The sequence below is a fragment of the Lepisma saccharinum genome, chromosome 3 (assembly GCF_977018435.1).
Source record: "Lepisma saccharinum chromosome 3, izLepSacc3.1, whole genome shotgun sequence".
In the NCBI taxonomy this organism is placed as follows: Eukaryota; Metazoa; Arthropoda; class Insecta; order Zygentoma; family Lepismatidae; genus Lepisma; species Lepisma saccharinum.
This window is the reverse complement of record NC_139231.1, coordinates 109345249-109367607: the sequence shown is the minus strand read 5'-3', so window position 1 is coordinate 109367607 and position 22359 is coordinate 109345249. Positions and strand designations below refer to the sequence as shown.

Genomic DNA, 22359 nt, shown 5'->3' with positions numbered 1-22359 from the left:
ATATTCTTTAACAAAGTTGTGAGCAAAATATCTGCTGAATATTTTTACTCTTCACTGAAAACAAATTATACAAAATAGTTTTACCTAATGTCAAAGGGACTTTCGGCATTGCCAGTAAGGGGGGGGGGGGGCTACCTGGCTACGGGCCTGCTTCTGTTTCAAGGGTAAATTTTCGATATCATCTCGAATCTATATTATATTATATTATATTATATTATATTATATTATATTATATTATATTATATTATATTATATTATATTATATTATATTATATTATATTATAATGTTTTTGTAAGGTGTCTCTCCACTAGGTGGGTGAAGATAGGCTTTAGTCCATCCAAATAGTCTAAATGCGCGTAGGTTCAGAAGTATTATCGTAGAGCAAGGATGGCTCACAGAGAGGGATAGAGAATTGAAAAACGTGTGAAAAAGAAATACAGGAAAGAGGAGGAAGATAAGGTTGAAAAGACGGCCAGAAACAGATAGAAAGAAAAGAGAGAGAACGCGAAAGGTAGAAATAAATGTATGAAAGGGGAAAGGGTGGGAAAGGAATGGAAGAGAATCTCAACATCTATAACCACCAAAGCAGAGCCCAACTGAAAATATTTCGTCTTCTTGAACATGCAGAAAATATTTTATTTTTGGACCGACCATTCAGGCATGCCAAGACATTAGTATGTCTGAATAAATTGCACAGTAAAACAATTTTGATTTCGGTTAAATTTTCCTATCCTTACGTTCAAAGTTTGAAACAAGACGAGACAAAACGAACACGGTAATCCTCGGTTGCCTCGTCTCAATTTTCCTCGTTAGATTCGCGTCGACAAGCCCCGCAGGATTGTATTTTCAAACAGTGAGCTCATGTCGGTATCATCCCTGTGCCATATAATCAGCAACGTGCCCAGGCGGGCTGGGTTTGTTCTCATCGACTGTTTTTTTTAAGGGGAGGAGGGGGTGAAATATGCGAAAAAGTAGTACTAGTACTCAGAGATCGAAAACGGCGTCACACTTTACCCCTGCTCCCTAAGAACTTTTGGACATGTCTGTATAATCTAAAAAAATAGTCATGATATACTGTACACAAATGCTTAAATTTAAAAATTAAGAGAAAGCTGTTTACAAACAATTCTATTGACAGTGCGATATCAACCGTACCCCGTGGCGGAGTGATTAACGTATCGCGCTACGAAGTCCGAATTACTTCACCATTCCATCAGATCATCCTCACCGTCGCGATTAATCCAAGAAGCATAAAAGCGATAAATAAAATAGAAATAGACACTGCAATAGTATAATTTTCTACTATTTTCTACTAATCAAACTTATAAAGAGAGTTTGATTAGATTGCTATTATTTAGCGTCGTTTTTTACACTTTTGGCTAATCGCGACGATGAGGATGAAACTGATGACTGGGCACAAACAAGGAACACCCCAAGCCTGGATTCGAAACTGGGACCCATTCCGTCGTAGCGCGATGTGCAAACCACTCCGACACGAAGGTCGGCACAGAAAGGAGGAAATACTGTTAAGATAAATATATTTATTCTTATTTTTATATATATTTCTCTCAGAGATCTTGACTACAACTCCATAGAGGTCATCACCAACAGTACATTCGCTGCTCTGAAAAATATTATGTATATGTAAGTATTATTCTTTTCTTTAAATTTAAAACTATTCCCATATTATTTTTTTTATTAAATATATGTAAATACTAAACGTGGCAAGTTAAAATCCTGAAAATATTAAATGATTCAACTTATCGTAATGCTCTGAGCAAATCAGAGGTCCTAAGAACGATTCCCTGGTAAGACATGGCTGTTTGACCCGCATCTGAGCATTACTTCGTATTTTAAGAAGTCAACGTTAATACTCATTGCTGTGAATATTATTAATACATTTCTCTTTTTACAGATCATTGAGTAACAACAGAATAAGTTTGATCCATGAAGATGCATTCGCTGAGATGTCTGCAGTAGTTGAGTTGTAAGTATAAGTTCGTTAATTGTCTCATTTTCCCTGTGCACATTTTTTTTTTAAAACTTGGGGTTTTCATTAGTATTCTATTAACTTCATTAACTTTCTCTTGCATCCTACGTGTTTCTAACAAGTAGATTTTGTTAACTTTGTTTCGCGTCATGTTTCAATTTTAAATCCTCTCATTGGGTAAATCAAAGGGAATAAACATAGTAGAGGGACATCATTTTCAACACCTTCTGTAGTCAAGGTTAGTACACAATATGAAAACTGTAAATTTAATAGCCGACTCTAGCGACTGTCGCGGACCCGTTCACCGGGAAAGACAAGCTCTGACGCCGGGCGGCTTGCCGCCGAGTCTCGTAGCGAATGTCGGGGAATGCTCTGTATTAATAAAGTAACTTCATATGGGTTGACCATAATATTTTCGGATCCGACTCTTCCTTCTTCGTAGGTAAATTGTTGGTTGGAAGCTAGCTGCTTCAGAATAGAGGATGTATGATGTCTTGAGTTTCTACAGCAACGGATCTTAAGCTTCTAGTTGCTGGAGTAGGTTGAAAGCAATGGAATATATCCAATGATTAAAAGTTTGCAGAGACGAGTATTTGCAAAGAATATTTTTACCTGTCGCCAATAGCAGATATATGTTCTTATAACAGATTGTGGAATTTGCTAACAGCCAACAGCATCTCAGTTGAAACGTACTTCATTACGGCGCTTGCCATGGAAACAGTCTAAAAAACAGTTTCTAACAAGACACGTGGACTAGACGAGAAAGATTGTTATTCTTTCATAGAACAGAAATAGTCATGTTTGGCAAAAGATTGAGTTCTAATGATCTAACTCTATTATTTATACAAAGAAATGCAATCTGGTTTCAAGTTTAAGAAGTTTCGTGCTTAGCAAGTTCAAAATTAAAAACTATCTGTTTCCGCTAAAAAATAGATAAGGATATGAAAGCTTTGGACAACCAAAATGGAGCCTATTAAAAAATCATGAACTCCACAATTTTTCTATGCTCATCATAAAAACACCAAGTTTGGAATCTGTGAATTTGAAAATGACATGTGACCATGGACCACCAAAAGTCGCCGAAATTATAAGTTATAATGGCATGTATATTTCTAGCGTACTTAGGTTGTCAATAATATTAATGAAAATAACTTGATAATCTATGCGAATAATCTTGATCCAATTCTAATGTAAGTATTTCATGAAACAAGATCCGTAAATAATACAGCATTCGACAGTGCCTTCGATAGAGTCGCTAGCGGCTATCGGCTAGCGCGGCGGAAAGTAAGACCGCGGCAAACATGATGCAATATTCGCGTAACTGGAGACGCTAGATAGGTAATGAAACAAGCTGGTACAATTACATTGACAGTTACAATTAAAATGAGCACGTACCTTGTTACAAGAGGTGTTGCATCCAAACATTTACGGCATTTTTAAAGGAAATGTTCACTAACAAGTATCAGTCCGTTCCTCTTCCAAAATTTCTTCAATTTCCCTCCTGATATTTTCTTTCAATTCTTCTAATGTATGGTTTCAGGTTTGAAAACTTGGTAGCTCGCCACGCAGACGCCATGAAAATATTTGTTTCTTCTGCAAGGCGTTGGAGGGATTTTTGATCATACTTCAACGTAGTCTAGTTCTCCTCATTAAGCACGTGCCATTTTACCCTTAGTTTCTTATCAAGAACAGGGCCTCCTCGATGGCGCAGTGGTAGCGTCGCTGCCTTGTAATCAATGGATCCCGGGTTCGATACCCGATGGAGGTACATAGTGGTTCGGATCCCACTTTAAACTGTAGGTCTAGTCCCGATTAGCCTTTCTGTGCATAAAGTGGACTTAAAATAACAAATCAATCAATCAATCTTATCAAGAAAAGGCCCTGATTACCTAAATCTGTTCACAAGTATCCGAACACTGTCTCTGTGCGAAACAGGAACATCTTGGAATTCTGCTGCAAAACGTATTCTAACTTCCTTACAAGAATTCGTAATGACGTAAGAGTCGTGCATAAAAACGCGTTGTTTCAAATTGTACGGATAGCGCGGCATTATTAGACTGCGGAAAAGCACCAGTAATACGTAAATTAAAACAAAACAATCTAGAACACTTGTCAACACCTTAATACTTCACAAATACGTGCAAACTGAACACCAACTATCTAGATAATGAAGCACTGACGCATACAGTGCCAAGGTCAGAGTACAGCTGTGGGTCTAAATGCCGGTAGATGCGATCTTACTTCCCGCCGAGCTAGCCGCCGTCCAGCGGGTGACTCCACCGAAAAAGACACTGTATTATCATACCGCATTACATTATTTGTACCCCAAAGTAAAATAGAAATTCTAAAAAAATAAAACAGAATTGCCTCCTTTTAAATGTACCATTATGCTTTATTGTAAGTAGTAAATTATGCAGAAAAAATAAAAATCATATAGGCTAACACAGCAAGGAACAAAAAATATTTTTCGAGCTAAGTCTTTCTTTCATTGGTGACTTCTTTGTGTCTTTATTTTGATGAATAAAATATAAGACACGATTTGTCAAGTGTCCAATTTATTGCCATATTTTTTTTAAATGATAAAAATGAACCATTTCTTCTTTAGGTACCTGCCTTACAATCGTCTTGCAACTTTGCCAACAAATGTGTTTAGAGATTTGAAAAACTTAAGCAAATTGTAAGTATTTGGAGAGATCCAGTGTTAATACTATTATAGCACGTAATGGTTGAAAGATTAGGGAAAGTTCAGTTCTTTGTTTCATCTGCATAAGTCCATATATTAATGTTAACCTATCACGTCTACTGAGTAGAAGTAAATATTTTTTAGGTTTATCATACATTTTTGTTTTACCTTTATATTGACGTATTGTTTTCAATTTGCACTTTTGTTCTATATCTTCATGAATCTCTTTTAACAAATCTTAAACTTGTGAATACTTGCATTCATGTACGTTTGCAATTTGTCATTATGATTGAGAAAAACAATTTTATAATTATTACTTACTTTTGTGTCTTCAATTTTAAAGCAAGTTTTCTCTAAAAGCTTCTACCATTATGTTAAACTAAAATAATGAATTATTATTATTTTCTTAAAGAAAAAAGAGAGAGGTCAGGTTTTGTTTTTCCAAGAATATGCCTTTTCTATTTCAGGAACCTCGGTCACAATCCTTTAAGACATGTTTCCAGTTCAATGTTTGACAGCTGCAGAAGCCTACGGTCATTGTGAGTAAAGCTTGCCGCTTAGCAGCTTGAGATACATTGCTTGACTCCTTCATGTAATGCCATGCCTGTGTCGCATTCCTTACAGCTTACAGCTTCCAATGTCCATTATCATATTCATACAGAGAATTTATAAATTGTACTATACATAAGGGAGAGGGATTCGTTTTGGTGCCATCTGGAAGTAAGAAGAAGCGTCAAGTATGACATTTACAATTCAACCGGATGAAGCAAAGATATGTTTGGAAAAGAAACAAAAACATATAGGAGATTAAATCAAGCTCTTAAAGCAATAGTAAGTAATGGTTTTCTTCTTCTTTTAGGGGTCTACAGGATATGGAGATTCACGAGAGATGATCGAAGGCATATCTCAAGATACTGGAGGATATGTGAGTAATTTGAAACCTTCAGAAGGTCCCAAATATATAAGAAAATATTCTTATTCAATTTTGAATTTTTTAACTCTACCTGCACAGCGCAATGTAGTGACATCTAATTTTCTAGAAGAATTATATGAATATAAGAGGGACCTAAACTCGTATCATTGAGAATAAACATTGTAATGTTTATAGATATTTATAATATATCGCAGACCCACGAAACTGTTCTCTACATAATGAAAATGATGCCTCAGAAAGAGGAGTCTTTTTGTAACCAATACAAAGTAAACGATTTGTGAAATATGTCAAATACAGGAATGTAGCAATTGGATTAATCATTTTCCAAATCGGTATTTCGGTCATATTTTTATTTATTTAAGTTTGGAATGGGCAGTGAAATATTTTCAATAACATCTTGAAATAACTGCACTTTTAGGAAAAATGGTTTTTCCATTTCGACTCCAAAGTCTGGAAGAAAATAACTACCCTTGCCACGAAGACAGGTACATGCATTTTGTAATTACATTTTATGGTGAAATATATATACATATTGCCAATACTCCAAATAATTTAACTATTTAGATTCGAATATATATTTTAAAACCAGTAAGTTGACGTAAAAGTTACTGTCCATTAGCCTAACCCTTGATATTATAACTTTAACGCTATTAAGAACTCGCCGAATAACATAGGTTGGTGTCAGTATTCTTCGCTGAAGCTATTTCCCCCGTAAATAGTGTAAAATTACTACAATATGCACACAGCAATTTGACAAATGAAAATCCTTGTGGATTCAAATCCATTGAATTATATCAGTCTACAATCAAATCAAATAACCTTAAACTAGTAATATTAACTCGACGTAATTTCTCATCACACTAAAAAAATCACGAAGTTATTTACTTTTTATCGTATCATGAAGTATTTCTCATAATATGTGTCAATGATATTCAAAATGTTTATTTGGAAATAATTTACATATCAATAGTTTCGATAACGGTGCGAAACTGTATTTATGGAGAATAAGGAAGAAACAGCATCATCGCACTACAAAATTCTACCTCGAAATGTTGTTTGACCCGTAAAAAGAGAGAAAATAAAGAATACAGGATTGGATAGCAAGAAATTCACATTACAGTTGTTCATTTATGAAGCTACATGGGGACCTCATTTCAAATTTCTAAAATACGTATAAATTTACAAGTCTTCTAATTTATACGTTGTTTTTCATGGCTATTAGAATATTTGGAATAACTTATTTAGATATATTATTAATGAAACAGAAATAATCTTAATTTTCATCACACAATGTAGAAATTGCAATATGAATTTGAATATTAAATATATATACATGCTAGTATATCTCTCTAAAGTTGAGCACAAGAAGATTGTTGCTTATAAAGGATCCTTGAAATTCATTTTCACAAATACTCTCGACTAGTGTTCAGAAGATCCTAGTATACATTAAAATGATAACAGAAAATGTGTCATTTCTGAAGAAAACTATTTTGGGTGTGCAAAGGATTAATTGATTTGCAGAAGAGATTTGAAACATTGTATCAGGAAAGACTGCGAAACTACCAGGTTCAAGGATATTATCAATTTCGTAACTGCACAACAAGAAATTAATAATGACATGTGTTGTTTAACATATCGCAGATTCCAACACCTCAGTTTTTCAAGAAAAATTGCATCTATTTTGAGAGATCAAAGTATGCTGTTATGTGTGTAATTTGTCTGAGACATACTTACTATGGACCGGAAATGAATGTATCTAGTAAATGACCTACAAATTCAAAATTTGGAAAATGAAATAATAAAATAGCTTACGATGCTAAAACTCAAATTTGTTCTAAGTCTCTTTTATGTGCAGGACTGGACCTACAGTTTAAGTGATTTCGAACAACTGAATTTAATCCTACCGGGAATAGAAGCTGAAACCTTATGATTATAGATGATGGCAAACGTTTAATATGGAAGCAAGATATAGTGTATTGAGCTTGATAAGTGCCTTGTCTTTGCAAAGAACAATCACTTGCTGATACAAAATAAAATTGCAGAAAGTCTGGAATAAATGTGATACACAAAACAGGAAGAACTTTGAGTAAAATTTCAAGCACTGAAGACAAATGCCATGCCGCACATAAAGTAATAAACAAGATGTGAAATCAAATTTTAAAATTGTAAAATTATGTTTGAGAAACGAATTGAGAAGATATTTTCTGGGAAAATCATTTCATTTTAGAAACATAAAATTGACTTCTTGAAAATGGAACAAGGAAGTTGGAAACAAGCCAGTTTTGGTCATGTACAAACTTCAGCGACACTCTCGTCTTAAAACGTAACTCAGATATGACTGACCATAAATAAATGAAGTAGAACTCTGTGAAAAGAGCTATTCCTTGTCTGCAAATAAGTTAACTATATTATTTTCTAGATAAGTAAGGCCTATCCATCGGATGTAAAGGTCAGCTTTACATTAGTTCGAATGGCCACGTAGAAGAAAATAATTACCGAAATTTTGGAAGAAAATGGTTCTGCCTAATAAACTACGCCAGCTGTCAGTTGAAGAAAATTAAACACTTGGTCTAATGTGCCCCTAAACGAGCTCCAATGCTATTTCTGAGATAATTGAAATATACAGTAATAATCGAATGACATATTTTCATTTATATATGATACGTTTTAACATGACAAAATATGCAATCGTAATTCACTTCTTTTTAAAAATCTGCATATTCTTCATATATTCAGTTCATCCAAGTTTTAGGAAACACAATTTTCAACGTATATTTTCACAAATATTTTGAGACATGAATTTGACACGCCCATTTTGAACAAACTTATGTCCTTAAACTGTTAAATATAATGTGTTTTGATGGAAAGGAGGTTAAATCTGTTCTCCTGATCTTGAATTTGAAGCTTCATATTTGTAATACAGTCACAGAAATGTTGCAGAGCTTACGTGTTCTTAATGAAGTTCTTCCATAGAATTGATAATTGCTGTAATTAATTTTAAATTATCAAAGAACGATTTTAGTTTTCGAAACCTGAGTTTGGATACTTTGGATAATATTGTCTTTCAGAAGATATCTTCATATATAAAAGTTAGTAAATGGAATTTCTCGATATGTAGATCCTACCTCGAAAAAAAACTCTCCGAGACGCAGCAACCCTTTGAAGATCACGACCTGCCTTGCGGCTTCTCTGTGGGTTAAGCATGGTCAGTGCATAGAGTCTAACCGCCGCTGTTCTGTCTTTCGAGACAGCAGATCGATCCTACAATATGTTGAAAAAAATATAGTATAAAAATTTAGTTGATTCAAAACTTCTGTGGACATAAATACTATGTTTGCCTTTGTAAAGAATATGTTAATTCTTCAAACAACAGTTAACAACTTTTAAATGGCGCTTGAAATGTATGGAGGAAGAAGACGAGTATTGACATAATAATAACTAATTGAAGTCAATCTGAAGGATTCAGGATATCAATCAGGCCTCTTTCAATGATCTTTATTTGGGACAGAGAGAGAGAGGAAGGAAACATATATGAACATTCTAACAACATATCTTCTATGAAAAAAATAATTAAATTTGTAGAGCTCAATGCACTTACCAAGATGCTGAAAATGTGATTGAAAGAGAACTAACTAGTTGAATTAACTTTATCCTGAAAGTAATACATTATTTCTAGTTGGAAAAATACCATTAAGTAAGTTCCGAGGACAATTCTGGCACAAATAGCATTACATTTCTGTTTTTAGTGCCAGACGTGATACAGGTTATGAAATGAATGAAGTTTATATACAGATTTGTAAGTTCAGAAGCACTCGGATATTTGCGAATAATATATGAAACATCCAAGAAAATCAAATACGGAAGACAACAACTGTATAAAATATACAGTTTGAAGAACTGTGATATGTTCTCTTCGTGAAAATTAAGCTTAAAGTAAAGCAAGGCAGATGCAAAACATTTTTCTTTACGTTTAGAATCCACTATCACTATCACTTTTTCCTATGCAAACAGAAGACGACAATGGATTTGCACCTATAGTTACAGATTTACAATTTTGCACTTGATGAAATTATTAAATTCAAATAAATATTTGACATATTTTAGTTATTTTAAAATAATAATGAGAATTTGGAGTTATATACAATCGATAATGCTATTTACTAAGTGATGCATGGGTTTCCTAAAAACTACAATATAAAATACAAAATTTCCACTAGGTTGAAAAATAGTACTGTAGATAATGTTGAAAATAACACTCATAACTAAGACATAACAACGAAGTATTTCAAAAGTAAATCTTCATTGTTCTAGTAAATCGACAAGTCTTTGTTGTGTATCAGTAGAAAACGAATTTACAGACTTGACAATTATTACAAGACCTTCCTACTTTCTTGAAAGGAGACAAACCCATTTTAGTACAATTCACGAATCCTTCAAATATGTGTTAATAATTAAACAAATTGCAATTTGCTCTTTCTTCGTTCTATATGCCTTGTGAATTTGGAACGAAAATAGTTGTAAAAATTATGCACTAATTATCAAGAAAAAGCGGTACATTTCGGAAACATATTTATATAATGATGATAGTGCCAAACTAATTTATCCAACGATATATGACAAAACAAGATGGATAATAGTCAAACATATAAAGATAATTGACACTGTCAGTCCTCATTTTTGTGTACTTGAATAGTAAAATGGTATTTAAATAGTACATACTTAAGAAAAAACATTGAAGTAGTATTATCACCTAACTTTATATCAAACTGACTATATAAATTTATATTTTGGATTTTGAAACATACACATGTTCTGTGAACATGAAAAACAACTCACGAGGAACAAAAGTGAAATTATTAAACAATAGTTTGTGTAATGAGATAATTTGACTGTTATCATTGATAAGGAAATATGCGTGTACGTCATAGATGGACAATAAAAAAGAAATTTTCAACTTTCCATTAGCTATTGCAGCAAAATAGTAACAAGGCGATAATGTAATATTTGTCCTTGAACATGTTATTGCTTGTAATATGAGCTATGTATTGTACTGTTATTTTGTACAAATGATCTTGTGGCATTTAAAAATATATATATATTACAATGAGTGCACAACTTGTAACATGGAAACTACAAGTATATTCATAAATAACAGTAATTTATGAGATATGAATGATCTTTAGTTGTAAACTTTAAATAAACTGTCTTAATGTGATAAGTGTTTTCGCCAAAATTATTAAAATGTATATGTTTATTGTAAGTTGCCGTCGATAAAATTCACTTACGTATTGTTAAATGGAGTGCATTTCACCTGCAAATCTCATTTTTATATCCTTGTGATAGCTTCTATTGCCTGTTTTTGCTGTGTGTACTGCTTTCCCCGATTTTTCAGCGCAAGCTTCTACGTCAGGTCGCTTCTGCAGTTTTGTTCAGAGATATGCATGCGTGTAAGTTACCTGGTGTGTCTTGGGAAAATTGATTCTTATGCAGTGTTATATTAAAAACAAGAGTGGACTCCATATGTAGGCATACTGATTTCTTAATATCGCGGCAGATATATATCAAAATAGGATTGGCATTGTCTTGTATTTATCTTAAAGCACAATTAGTTATAAAGTTTTCTTCTACTGGGTCGCCAGGCACGTGGTCATGGGTAACGAAGCAGACTATGCTGAGCTGCCGCAAAGTCTGCTGATGCAGACGGCAATGTTCTGGTTAACTTCTGTCAGCCAGGGACATGGGCGGAGTTTGAGCTTTTGTTTTGGGGGGGGGCAGACTCTGGGAGAAGCATATGATGTAGTGGGATCCATGAGTATTACCGTGCAAATTGTCCATGACTATTTTCATTAATTTTTCTCTTACATTCTATGTGTTTTTAAGTGATGGATTTTTATGTATGCTGGTGAAGAAGTTGTCAACAGCTTGTTTTGAGTTTTCTTTTAATTCTTGAAGCTGTTATTGGGTCAAATAAAGTGCACGAACATGGTGATGGATAATTTGCAAGGTAATACTCATGGATCCCACTGTACCTGAGGGTTGTTGAATATCCCCTAGCTTATAAGGGGTCCGGAGACCTTCCCCCGGAAATTAAAAAACAACAACTTAAAAACACTGAGTTCTAGGCCTTTTAGATTTGAAAATGTTAAATTTCCTCGCTTAAGTAAACAAATATTAATTAGTATATTGGTTGTCAGTTTTAAAAGAAGCAAAACAGTACGATTATTGCATTTTGCATTTCATTAATTTTTTATTGATACAATACTCGTATTACTTTAAAACGTTACGGTACAATAGTAAGCTTCAGAAATTTTATAGAGAAATTAAATTTAAAAGTTCTTTTGATGCCTCATCAGTAACTGTTGACTCAACACAGTCATTTTATATTTTTCTTTCTTCAAACTGTACACATCAATCAAATCGTCTAAGACCCGCTATTGCGGTTCAATTACCGCACATGCCATCATGCCAAACGTCAAGATTTGCATGTAATAACTGAACTTAATCATGTGTTATTTTTTTTAGTATTTTTTTAAGTTGGGGGGCCAGGCCCCCCCTGGCCCCTCCATAACTCCGCCTATGGCCAGGGACCTTCAGAATGTGTTTCCTTGCCCCCTTCTTGACACCTGGCAGGGAGGGTGGGATGAGGTAGAGTTCGAGTCCTGATTCGAAAGCCACTTTACTTCAAACAAAATTCCGAAAGATCAGTTTCCCTCTAACAACTGTGTGTCAGGTCCACGTGAAGCCCAGTAAATCCTCCCCTTGAAGCATTTCCCACCAATAGCGTCCGTTTTAGGAACTGACAGTACTTGTCAAGTCCACGTGGAGTAATTGAGATGTTGCCATTCAGTTTATTTAGATATTTCTTAACGGGAGGTTGCGGTTGCGTCATCTTTGTTAGGTTGTGTTATTGTGTTGTGCTATTTTTTTTTTTTACACAATGTGGATACCTTGGGAGTATAACGTCGCAGTGAATGAATGGATGTCTAAACACTGCAAGTAAAAGTGACAACAGCGCTTTTCAGAAAAACAGGTGCTGACTCGAAACCAGATACGTGTCCGGTCGGCTTCCTCTCGAGCTGTGTCAAAGATACCGAACTGGCGTTCGAATCGGGGATCAAGTTTCGCACCATCAAGCTCACCATTGGTGCATAACCTTTCTTCCTCGCACCAGTCCTTCCGTCAAGAACTGGCATTTTAACTCTGCTTCATAGTGAACACACACACCGCTATGTTCTGCATTTCATGGCATCATGTTCAAGTTGTAAGAAATCATTATGCTTCAATTTCTTTTGTGGCTATTTTATTGAAGGGTACAAAAACTGTCCTCTTCTGCAGGAAATTCGTAATATATTGTTGTTGTACTTTTCACGAATTACCATCACAAGGAACAATTATCCAATAAACAATCATTACAAACGTAATTTAGGCTACTTGATCAAGCGTCCTCCAAATTCCCCGGTTTGCTTAGCAGTTGCATGATGACATTTGCTCAGAGCTACCTGATTATTCCAGGAGAATGTATCTGCTTGAGTTTTATGCACAGATAGGCTAATCAGGACTGGACCTACAGTTAAAAGTGAGACCCCGAACCATTATATACCTCCACCGGGTATTGAACCTATCTGGGAGGCCCTCAATCTGCTTGACGTCAGTGATTACAGCGTCTGTGCCGATCAGGAAAGAAATACCATACCACTTGTCGAAATAATGGTTTACAATTTACTATTCCTTACCATCTTCTGACGATAAATCCGCAGTTTTTAATTTGAAATATCATGACCACTCCATTCAGTTATAGTGGCAACAGGAACAAACCTCTATCTTCAGCCACACGATTAATTCTTCAGAAGAAAGACTCCCTGAGAGTAAGTTTGCCTAACTTCAGTTCCTTCAAAAACGGCACGACAGCAAGGATTACGGTTTTTCAGGAAGTGGCCCCAAACTACTATCGGAAACCAATTTCATATTTCATAGTCATTCTATAATGCATTTTTAATCATTAACTAATCTGTACCTGCTCGCTTTTACAGAAACCTGGAGAATATTGACATTCAGAATATAGATGTAGAAATGTTTTCCAGTCTTCATGAACTGGATTTTGTGTGAGTATGCTTAGTTTTGCTCAATTGCATATCTTGTGAACATTTTGCGAGTAATATTACTCTCTACAGTGTACGAAATATTTCTTTACGGTACGATTAATATTACTATCTGCACTTTACGAAATATTTCTTTACGGCACTAGTAATATTACTCTCTACAGTTTGAGAAATATTTCTTTACGGCACTAGTAATATTACTCTCTACAGTTTACGAAATATTTCTTTACGGCACGAGTAATATTACTCTTTACAGTTTGTAAAATAGTTTGTTTCGGTACAATCATAGAATGTAATTTTCAAGTAAAAAAAAAAAAAATATGCAAAAAGATTGTTAAGTCTATCTTTATGCGCAGACAGGCTGACCGGTTCTGAACCAACGGTTTATACTGGGATCCCTACCACTGAGATGTACCTGTACTGGGAATCAAATCCAGATGCTCTTGATTACCAGACTACAATGTTAGCTACTAAGCTATCGGGGTTGCCTTACACCATAACAATCAGGATTCAAGTTAAATAGTGGACCCTAGCACAACAACCTTCTGCCTATTAGTGAAACAACAGTTACAGAATGCCTTGGAAACAGGGGCGGCGCCAGAATTTTTCGACCGGGTGGGCAGAAGCTCCATATTGATAGATTAGGGTGGGCAGTATAAATTTAAGACTATGTATGTGCATGTAAGACGTATATGTATTCCTTCTCTCTTACACTCCCGATTTTCTTCTTGCTACTTTTCCCTTTCCATTTCAGGTTTTTCTCTATATGCTTTTCTAATATATTCTCGCAACTTGATCCATTTCCTTTCGTGTTGTCTCTGATGTTCACAATTATTTCAACGAAGTGTTCATCCATGTGCAGCCATACATTTACGTTCACGTCTTTAAGCCGCCATATGCTACTGTGCCTATCACATATTGCCTAATATATTAATATTCCAAACTTGTGCCTAATATAACAATATTCCAAAATGTTTGTGAGGAGTGTATAATGAAACAAATGTGAATTACGTTGAAGCTTGTGTTGCATTACATTTTGCCCTTCGTGAAAAAAAAATACAAGGCACATACTTGATTTTATGTATTCGGCAACAGTGATATAAAGTGCAATCAGGCCCGTGCCCAGGATTCTTTTGAGGAATGTGCCAGACCCATAGGCGAATTTTCATAAATTTTCTCTCATATTATACAATATATATATATATGTGTGTGTGTGGGGGGGGGGAGTGTATGGGAGAGGGTGGTTTGAGAAATTTGCTCATTTGCTACGAAATGTTGAAGAACAGCATTTTCTAACCTATATGTATGCAACCCCGTGACAAATATTTGCAGTTGACCCTGACATTTGTTTCTGTCAGAGAGCGAAAAGAAAAATTGTATCATACGATTGACTACATGTATGCATAATACAAACAATTCAAATAGCTTACGGAAAGCAACATATGTGTTTGGGGTTGATAGATGAGGGTTCACACCCATCTTCCAGGTATTTTACTTTACATAACTGTGTATTGATTTAACATGCTAAAGAATAAGAGTTACACTTCAACTTTGTAAGTTAATCAAATCAATCACGTTTGTTGAACGTTTTTTTTAAAATAAATGAAATAACCTTTTTATAAGCAATATTACCCAAAAGGAATATTGTTGGGAAGATAAAACGAAACGTGTTTCCGGTTACAAATTCTCCCAAGCAAAAATCATTTAATTCCCCTGACTTCCCCAGGTTTTGAAAGCTTTTTTAAAAAAAGAAATCATTTGTTTCCAATGACCTCTGTCCTAGCCTTGTTTTCCTGACTACTTCAGTTGTCCAGGACTTTGGAGTCCGTACAAACCCTATAAATAAATTATCTGAAGGAAACGGCTAAGTGACTTCACCCTGTCAATGTGTCTGCTGGCATAATATTGTTTCTATGGTGTATTTTCGCTTTTAGAATCTTATCGACAGTACAAATAAATACCAGTGGCAACTAAGAAGCTTTTAAATGGGGTTGCATACAGGTTTCAGGTTAACTTTCAGCAAGCCTCAGATCTTTAACACCTACTTTGTAAGTTTCAGGTTAACTTGTAGCAAGCCCTTGAGACTTTAACACCTGCCTTACAAGTTTCATGTTAACTTACAGCAAGCCTTGAGACTTATCGTGCAAGTTAGCTGCAGGTTACAGTTAGAACTTACTGCAATTTCAAATGTTGGTAATTAGTACCTTTGCTTTCAATTTGCTGCAAATTTACAGACTTGCTCTGAAATTTTCCTGCAAGTTCCCGTTACTTGCATTGCAAACTTAATGTGGATTTGAGGTAAGTCTACTTTGCTATCTGGGGGGTTCCTATTTGTCAAGTGTCAAACAACTGTTTTTGACTCATAAAAAGTTCAGACAATTTTAATAATGTACAGTATTGTACAGGAAGTCCTACATAACCAGTAGAATGTATGTAGTGGTGCAAGTAGTGTCCGAGACGAAGAAGTCGGGACATGGATTAAAAGAAATGAACTGTCCCGACTAAATCGAAACGTCTCATAGCCTTGCATCAATGGTTATAGAACTAAAATAGCTCAATATTTCAGACTGCAAACTCCTAGAGCTTGCCTCTGTCCAGAAACAGCCTATTCATTTGCTCAAGAACAAAATCTAAATTCACGCAAAATTTGAAAAACAGTCAACATAATTTTTGTAGGTTTTTTTACGTTCAAATTAAAAATATTCGTGGCTCGAGGAGAAGGCATGGTCCCCCCCCCCCCTTGGGTACGGGCCTGAGTGCAATGGTAGACGATCGTGATGTTTCTCGTAATTTAAATGCATGTTCCCGAGTTCATCGTATGAGTTTTTGACTGAAAGAGTTATTTTACTTCTTGGGGGTCACTTTTCTTAGCTTACAAGGTTTGTACAACTGACAAGTCTATCTGAATGTTTGCAGTAGGTGCGATTGGGTTCCAACATTTGAGGGGCAAGGGCAATATACTTTATTTTCGTACAAAAGACTTAGCATAAAGAGGACACAGTGCGGGGGCAAAAAATGGCAATATGTGCCGGGGAGAGAACACCCCCCACCACCCCCTGCTAATCGCCGCCACTGAATGTTTGGATTAAAATGAACGTCTTATTAGGAATGATTTAAAACACACACGGAAAACCAATTCTTTGTTCATTGTCCATGAAGTATTCCTAGGCTAATGAAAGGCTATATTGACAAAATATCACTCGTAAGTAATAAACAAGTAGTCCAGTAAAAGTAGGCAAAATGTCATCAAAGAATGGAAAAAATTCCAACAGAGATAAAAATTGGTAGATATCACCAGTATGGTATTTCAAACAACATACTAAAAGTCCCCGACAATCCGAGTTGTGCTCTGTCCGCCATATTGGAAAATGGCGGATGAACGGTGACGTTTGATCATAATTGCTTTATTAACTAAAAATGGTGAAGGTTGAGACGAAAATGTGTTCAGACATAAATTAAAGAAAATAAAATTTCCAATAACTGTGAGAAGATAAATTTTTGTGATTTAACCAACCTATTTAATAATGTTAAAAATAAATTTAACCAATATAATCCAATAATGTAAAAAATAAATTTAACTCTGTGGAAACTTTTCCCATTATTTTGTAATCAAATTTTCCTTGTGTTGATTGAAGTTTTACACTTTTATTTCCCGACTTGTAACGAATAATATATATTACTGACCAAGTTTCTTCCAATCCGCTTCCCCTCATCATGTATCCTATCGCTCCCACGTACGACATAAGCATGTGGAATCGACCTAGACGAAGGACAACTGACGACATATATCCGTTGTCTAGAGAAGCCGCAACAATTTCAGAGGCTTTCAGATATAGAGGTTGGTCGAAAGTAACAATACATGTCTTTTGACCATGTTTCATGCAGTCGTCAACTGCGAACATAACGGATGAGTATATGGCATCTGGACTTGTCGGCAACAGCTTTATAAATGGTAATATACTTACTTCAGAAATGTGATATTCATTGCTACCTTCAGTGGCAAGCTCCATATAACCACTCCAACTTGGACTTGGTGACAAGGTAAGGTGGTTTCCACACATCCATACAAAATCAAGAAGTGATGCAACATGCACTGATGGTGCTACCTCTTTGGTGTATTCAATTTCTTTAATCTTGATTTTCTCCAGGCCACGGACAGCATGCACAACGTATGTGCGTAATGGAACATTACCAAATTTGGCAAGGTAACATTCTGGTGATTGCTTCTTCAACCGAACAATTTATTTTCTGGGATGAACAGATCTTGCAGGAGTAGTGCACATAATGCTCCCCATATTGTGGAAAGTTCCTAGTCCGTCCAAGGTCCGAACATTGACGTCTGCATTATCAAATACAAACTGATTCAATAATTCCTTGTCAACAGCAATTTCCTCATCACTTAACATTGCAGAACTACGATACAATACGGTTTCATTGTAGGATGCACATAAACCCATGCTTGATAACATATCAATAATATTTCTTGAACCAAAATATCTATGTGGATGAACTGCAAGTCCAATCTGAATCATTGAATTGAATGACCGTGGTCTTACTGCTGATATAATAGCATGCTCAATACACGCACATTTTCTTTTGATGGAGTCTTCATTTCCTTTTATTCGTTTCATAATCACACCCTCTGTAAAGACCCTTAATGTCTCTGGAACCATATCATCAGCTGTCTTCAAGCATTAATGTGGATTTGGATACATATCTTTGGCATATGTTTCAGATCGTATATCTTCCCGAATTATTGCGGCAGCAGTTCTAACAATTCTAAGTATTTTGTTCTTTGGATCTTCTTCTTTCTGTGTGTACCAACTTTTGGATAATATTTTATATCCTGTATCACGGAAACATACTGTAGCGGTTTGCCCTTTACGTCTTGTTATTATTATGTCTTCTCCATAGTGATCACATAGGTGTTTCTTAAGAGTTGTTTCTGAGACATCAGTATCTTGTGGAAGATAATCCATCATCTTCGTCATAAGTTGATTCATCGAGTACTGACACTCGTCGTTATCATTATCAAGGTAGTAGCATAACTGCAGAAATGCCATAGAAATAAACTCATCTTCAGGCCTACCACGTTTTCCCGATGTAGGTGAGGATGAGTAAAATTTAGTGAAACAAGGATGGTGATACCTAGCCTCAACTGCAACTAGATCAATAACGGTGTGCATTCGATCAAGCACTGTCCTTCCCCAATCATCGTTCCTCTTGATGGCAGCTTCAATGATTAGATCCTTGAATGTTAAGGATCGAACTTCAAATATTTTAACTCGTCTGTTCACATTTTTTTTCAATTCTGCTTGAAAATCACAAACTTCACTGCAAGACAAGCAATCACATTTGAAGTGAAGTATATGTAGTGCTGATCGAAGGAGTATTGAATTTTGTGGTGAACAATTACTTGCAGCAGTAATACTACTCTCACGAGTATAGTCTTTACGGCACTTAATATGTAACCTCACATTCGTCTCATTTTCCAATTTCTCAAATATTCCATCTTTTCGACGTAAACTGCTGCTCTTTATAGCATTTAAGCCTTTTATCACAACCACAGTGTCACCTTCACTCAACGTTTGTTCACAAATAATACAATATTGCGTTATATTCATTGTTGCCTTGCCAAAAAGGTTATTCAGTTTGTTTTCTGATGATCAGATCCATTACATCGAAGTTCCACAACGGGCAGCACCCTTAAAGAAATTACATATATTATTAACAGTGAAATGGTAGGTTAAATCACAAAAAATTATCTTCTTACAGTTATTGGAAATTTTATTTTCTTTAATTTATGTCTGAACACATTTTCGGCTCAGCCTTCACCATTTTTAGTTAATAAAGCAATTATGATCAAACGTCACCGTTCATCCGCCATTTTCCAATATGGCGGACAGAGCACAACTCGGATTGTCGGGGACTTTTAGTATGTTGTTTGAAATACCATACTGGTGATATCTACCAATTTTTATCTCTGTTTGAATTTTTTCCATTCTTTTTTCTAATTTGCCTGGACTAAAGTAAGATTGAAAAATCTGTTCAGAATTGAAGAGATTATTAGCTAAGTTGATATTCGTTTTCTGAACTAAGTCACGTTACTCGTGCGGGAGAAGCAATACACGTATGGTTATATGAACATATTTTTTGAGGTAACAAAATGATTTACGACACAAGGAATTCATCGAAGTTGATCATCGTGCCAGGAATAATTAATCTATTTTTCATAGATGACTTGGGTTGTATGGCATTTCGAACACACTCTGTTGTCCTGTACAGCATACCCTCCAAACTTCATTCTTGCAGGGCAACGAGTCCCTGGCGCCTGGAACCAAAGTCGAAGTAATAATTTATAGGGGTTTGTATTTTGAGTGTCCGCTGTGTTTGTTTCCGCCCCTTCGTCACTTTCATCTAATCACCATTGAACCTTATTGTCGTCATTATCAAAATTAGCAGAAAAAATGACTTAAAATAAAACAAATCATCCACAACTTACTGTTCCAAAAATGGAGTTTCATTAGTACATGCCACTTCGAATGTTGAGGTGGTAGTTTCTACTAATGAAACACATTGCACAGTGTTCATTAGTACATCAAGACAGCTAATTCCATGAACAATGACATTGTTTTCTAAAAGTCTTAAATATTTGTCTCCAGGCAATACACCCTCTTAAAATGGACGCATCTTCTGTAGAGGTAAAATGACACGTTTGTTACGAGTTCTTTCTGTATATATTTTCTCCAATGGCATAACGTTGTCGCATTATAATGAAGAGATCCTGTGTTCGACTCCCCCTCCTCTGGTGGAAGCACAATGCACACGGGTTCGGACTACACTGTAGTTTAACTGTAGGTTTAGTCCCGATTAGTCTATCTGAGAATAAAAGTGGGCTTAAAAACATAACTTTTTTTCTTTACTTCAGCTGTATCTACAGATTCTGTTGACATTTTCGGCTGATTCATATGCCAAATTTATGCGTGGGACGAGGATTTCTTAATAGCATAAGCCACTCATTAGCAATTGAATAATTCTGTAGCTTTTGCCATACATAACTGGTTTATCAAAATTTATTCAGTTCGGTATTGTAGTGATTATTGTGATTCCTTCTTATTAGTATAACGAATATAAAGTTGATATTTTACATACCATATTGGTATTTGAATATGACAGTTATGTAAAAATTGTAATGAAATAAAGAAAGGGACACTTGGGGAATTTCAATGCAGAGCTGATTAAAACTATACTACACTCTCTAGCATACTTAAACCCGAAGGTTGATGGCTGCAGCAACACAAGCCTTCCATCTGTCCCTATCCGGGGCAAGATCAATCAAATCTTTCCCATCCTTACCGATTTCCTTTAGGTTTATCTCAACGTTATTCCTTCATCTTCGTCTTGGCCTTCCTACTGGTCTCTTACCATCAGGTTTCTTAACAAGAATCCTGTAAACTATTCTTTCCTCTGCCATTCGTGTCACATGGCCTTCCCATCTAAGTATTCTTGATTAAATTATTCTAATAATAATTAAAATGTCGAAATAATTTATTATGTTGCTGGAGGAAGTAGCGCTAAGATGATGTTTTTATTTGTTTATTTGCAGATTATTTTAACCATAGTCAGGCCGCGATTTACGCATATACGTATGTAGAGTCTTTCCCAGTGAAGACCTGGAGCTGCAGTCCTCAAGTTCACCCTAAATTCTGATCTAATCTTGATAATACCCTGCATAATTTTGAGCTTCCTAAGCCTACTAGTTGCTTTTAATCATAGAAGTATTAATTTGATCACAGTTTTTTTTGTTTCAATAGCTCTAGTAATTACTTTCACTTTCTGATGACAAAATTGGCTTTTTATGGGTTGATAATAATGTGGTTGAGTGTAAGAAAAGGCATGATCCTTAATCTCTGCCACAAAAAATAAGAGACAAATAAATAGATAATATGTCAACATGTCTAGTATAGTCACAAGTAAAATATACATGTTATGAATACCAGAATATTGAGTCATTCAAATATTCTCAAGTATATGTATTCATTGAATTTGATTGGGTGGGCAATCGGGTGGGCATAGGAATTTTTGGGTGGGCGCTTGCCCACCCGTGCCCACCCCTGTCGCCGTCCCTGCTTGGAAAGATATTCGGAAATCATATTGAAAAGCGTAATTTGTGGAGAAAACGAAAGTTGTCTTCATAACTCAGCTGATAGTGCATATATTCTAACTTCAGTCAGCGAAATTGATTCATCTTCTTTCAGTAATAACTCTTAACTAAATTAGACATAAGAATTTGGAATTTTAATCCTTTACGTAGTTTGGACTGTAGTGGTAATACCTGAAATTTTATTTCGAAGTTTGTTGAATGTAATCACGTTATTTTTGTCGTAGATACTTCAAGAAGTTCTACTATTGTACCTACGCACCTCGAGTGCCAAAATGTAGGCCACACACTGACGGTAAGTGTCAATTTTAAATAAATACATGCACGCCTTTTTCTACAAAAAGTACAAGAACTCAACTTCCGACTATTTACAAAAATTCAAAGCATTAAATCTTGTTCATAAATTATAGCCTACAATTCACTAATTAACAGAAAACGGCTTTCAAGACGGACCTATTAGAAAAAAAATCCATACTTTTGACATATCTCCT

The 22359-nt window shown here is 35.3% G+C and overlaps 1 protein-coding gene across 1 annotated transcript in view; it reads left to right on the top strand.

Moving 5' to 3' along the window:
* Positions 1-22359, top strand: part of LOC145985636 (relaxin receptor 2-like) — a 110549-nt gene that overhangs the window by 73838 nt on the left and 14352 nt on the right. Inside the window, exons 9-14 of the mRNA XM_083119706.1 lie at positions 1574-1645; positions 1917-1988; positions 4597-4668; positions 5142-5213; positions 13639-13710; positions 22096-22163. Of these exons, the coding sequence (XP_082975832.1) occupies positions 1574-1645; positions 1917-1988; positions 4597-4668; positions 5142-5213; positions 13639-13710; positions 22096-22163 (428 nt within the window). The remainder of the gene's footprint in view (positions 1-1573; positions 1646-1916; positions 1989-4596; positions 4669-5141; positions 5214-13638; positions 13711-22095; positions 22164-22359) is intronic.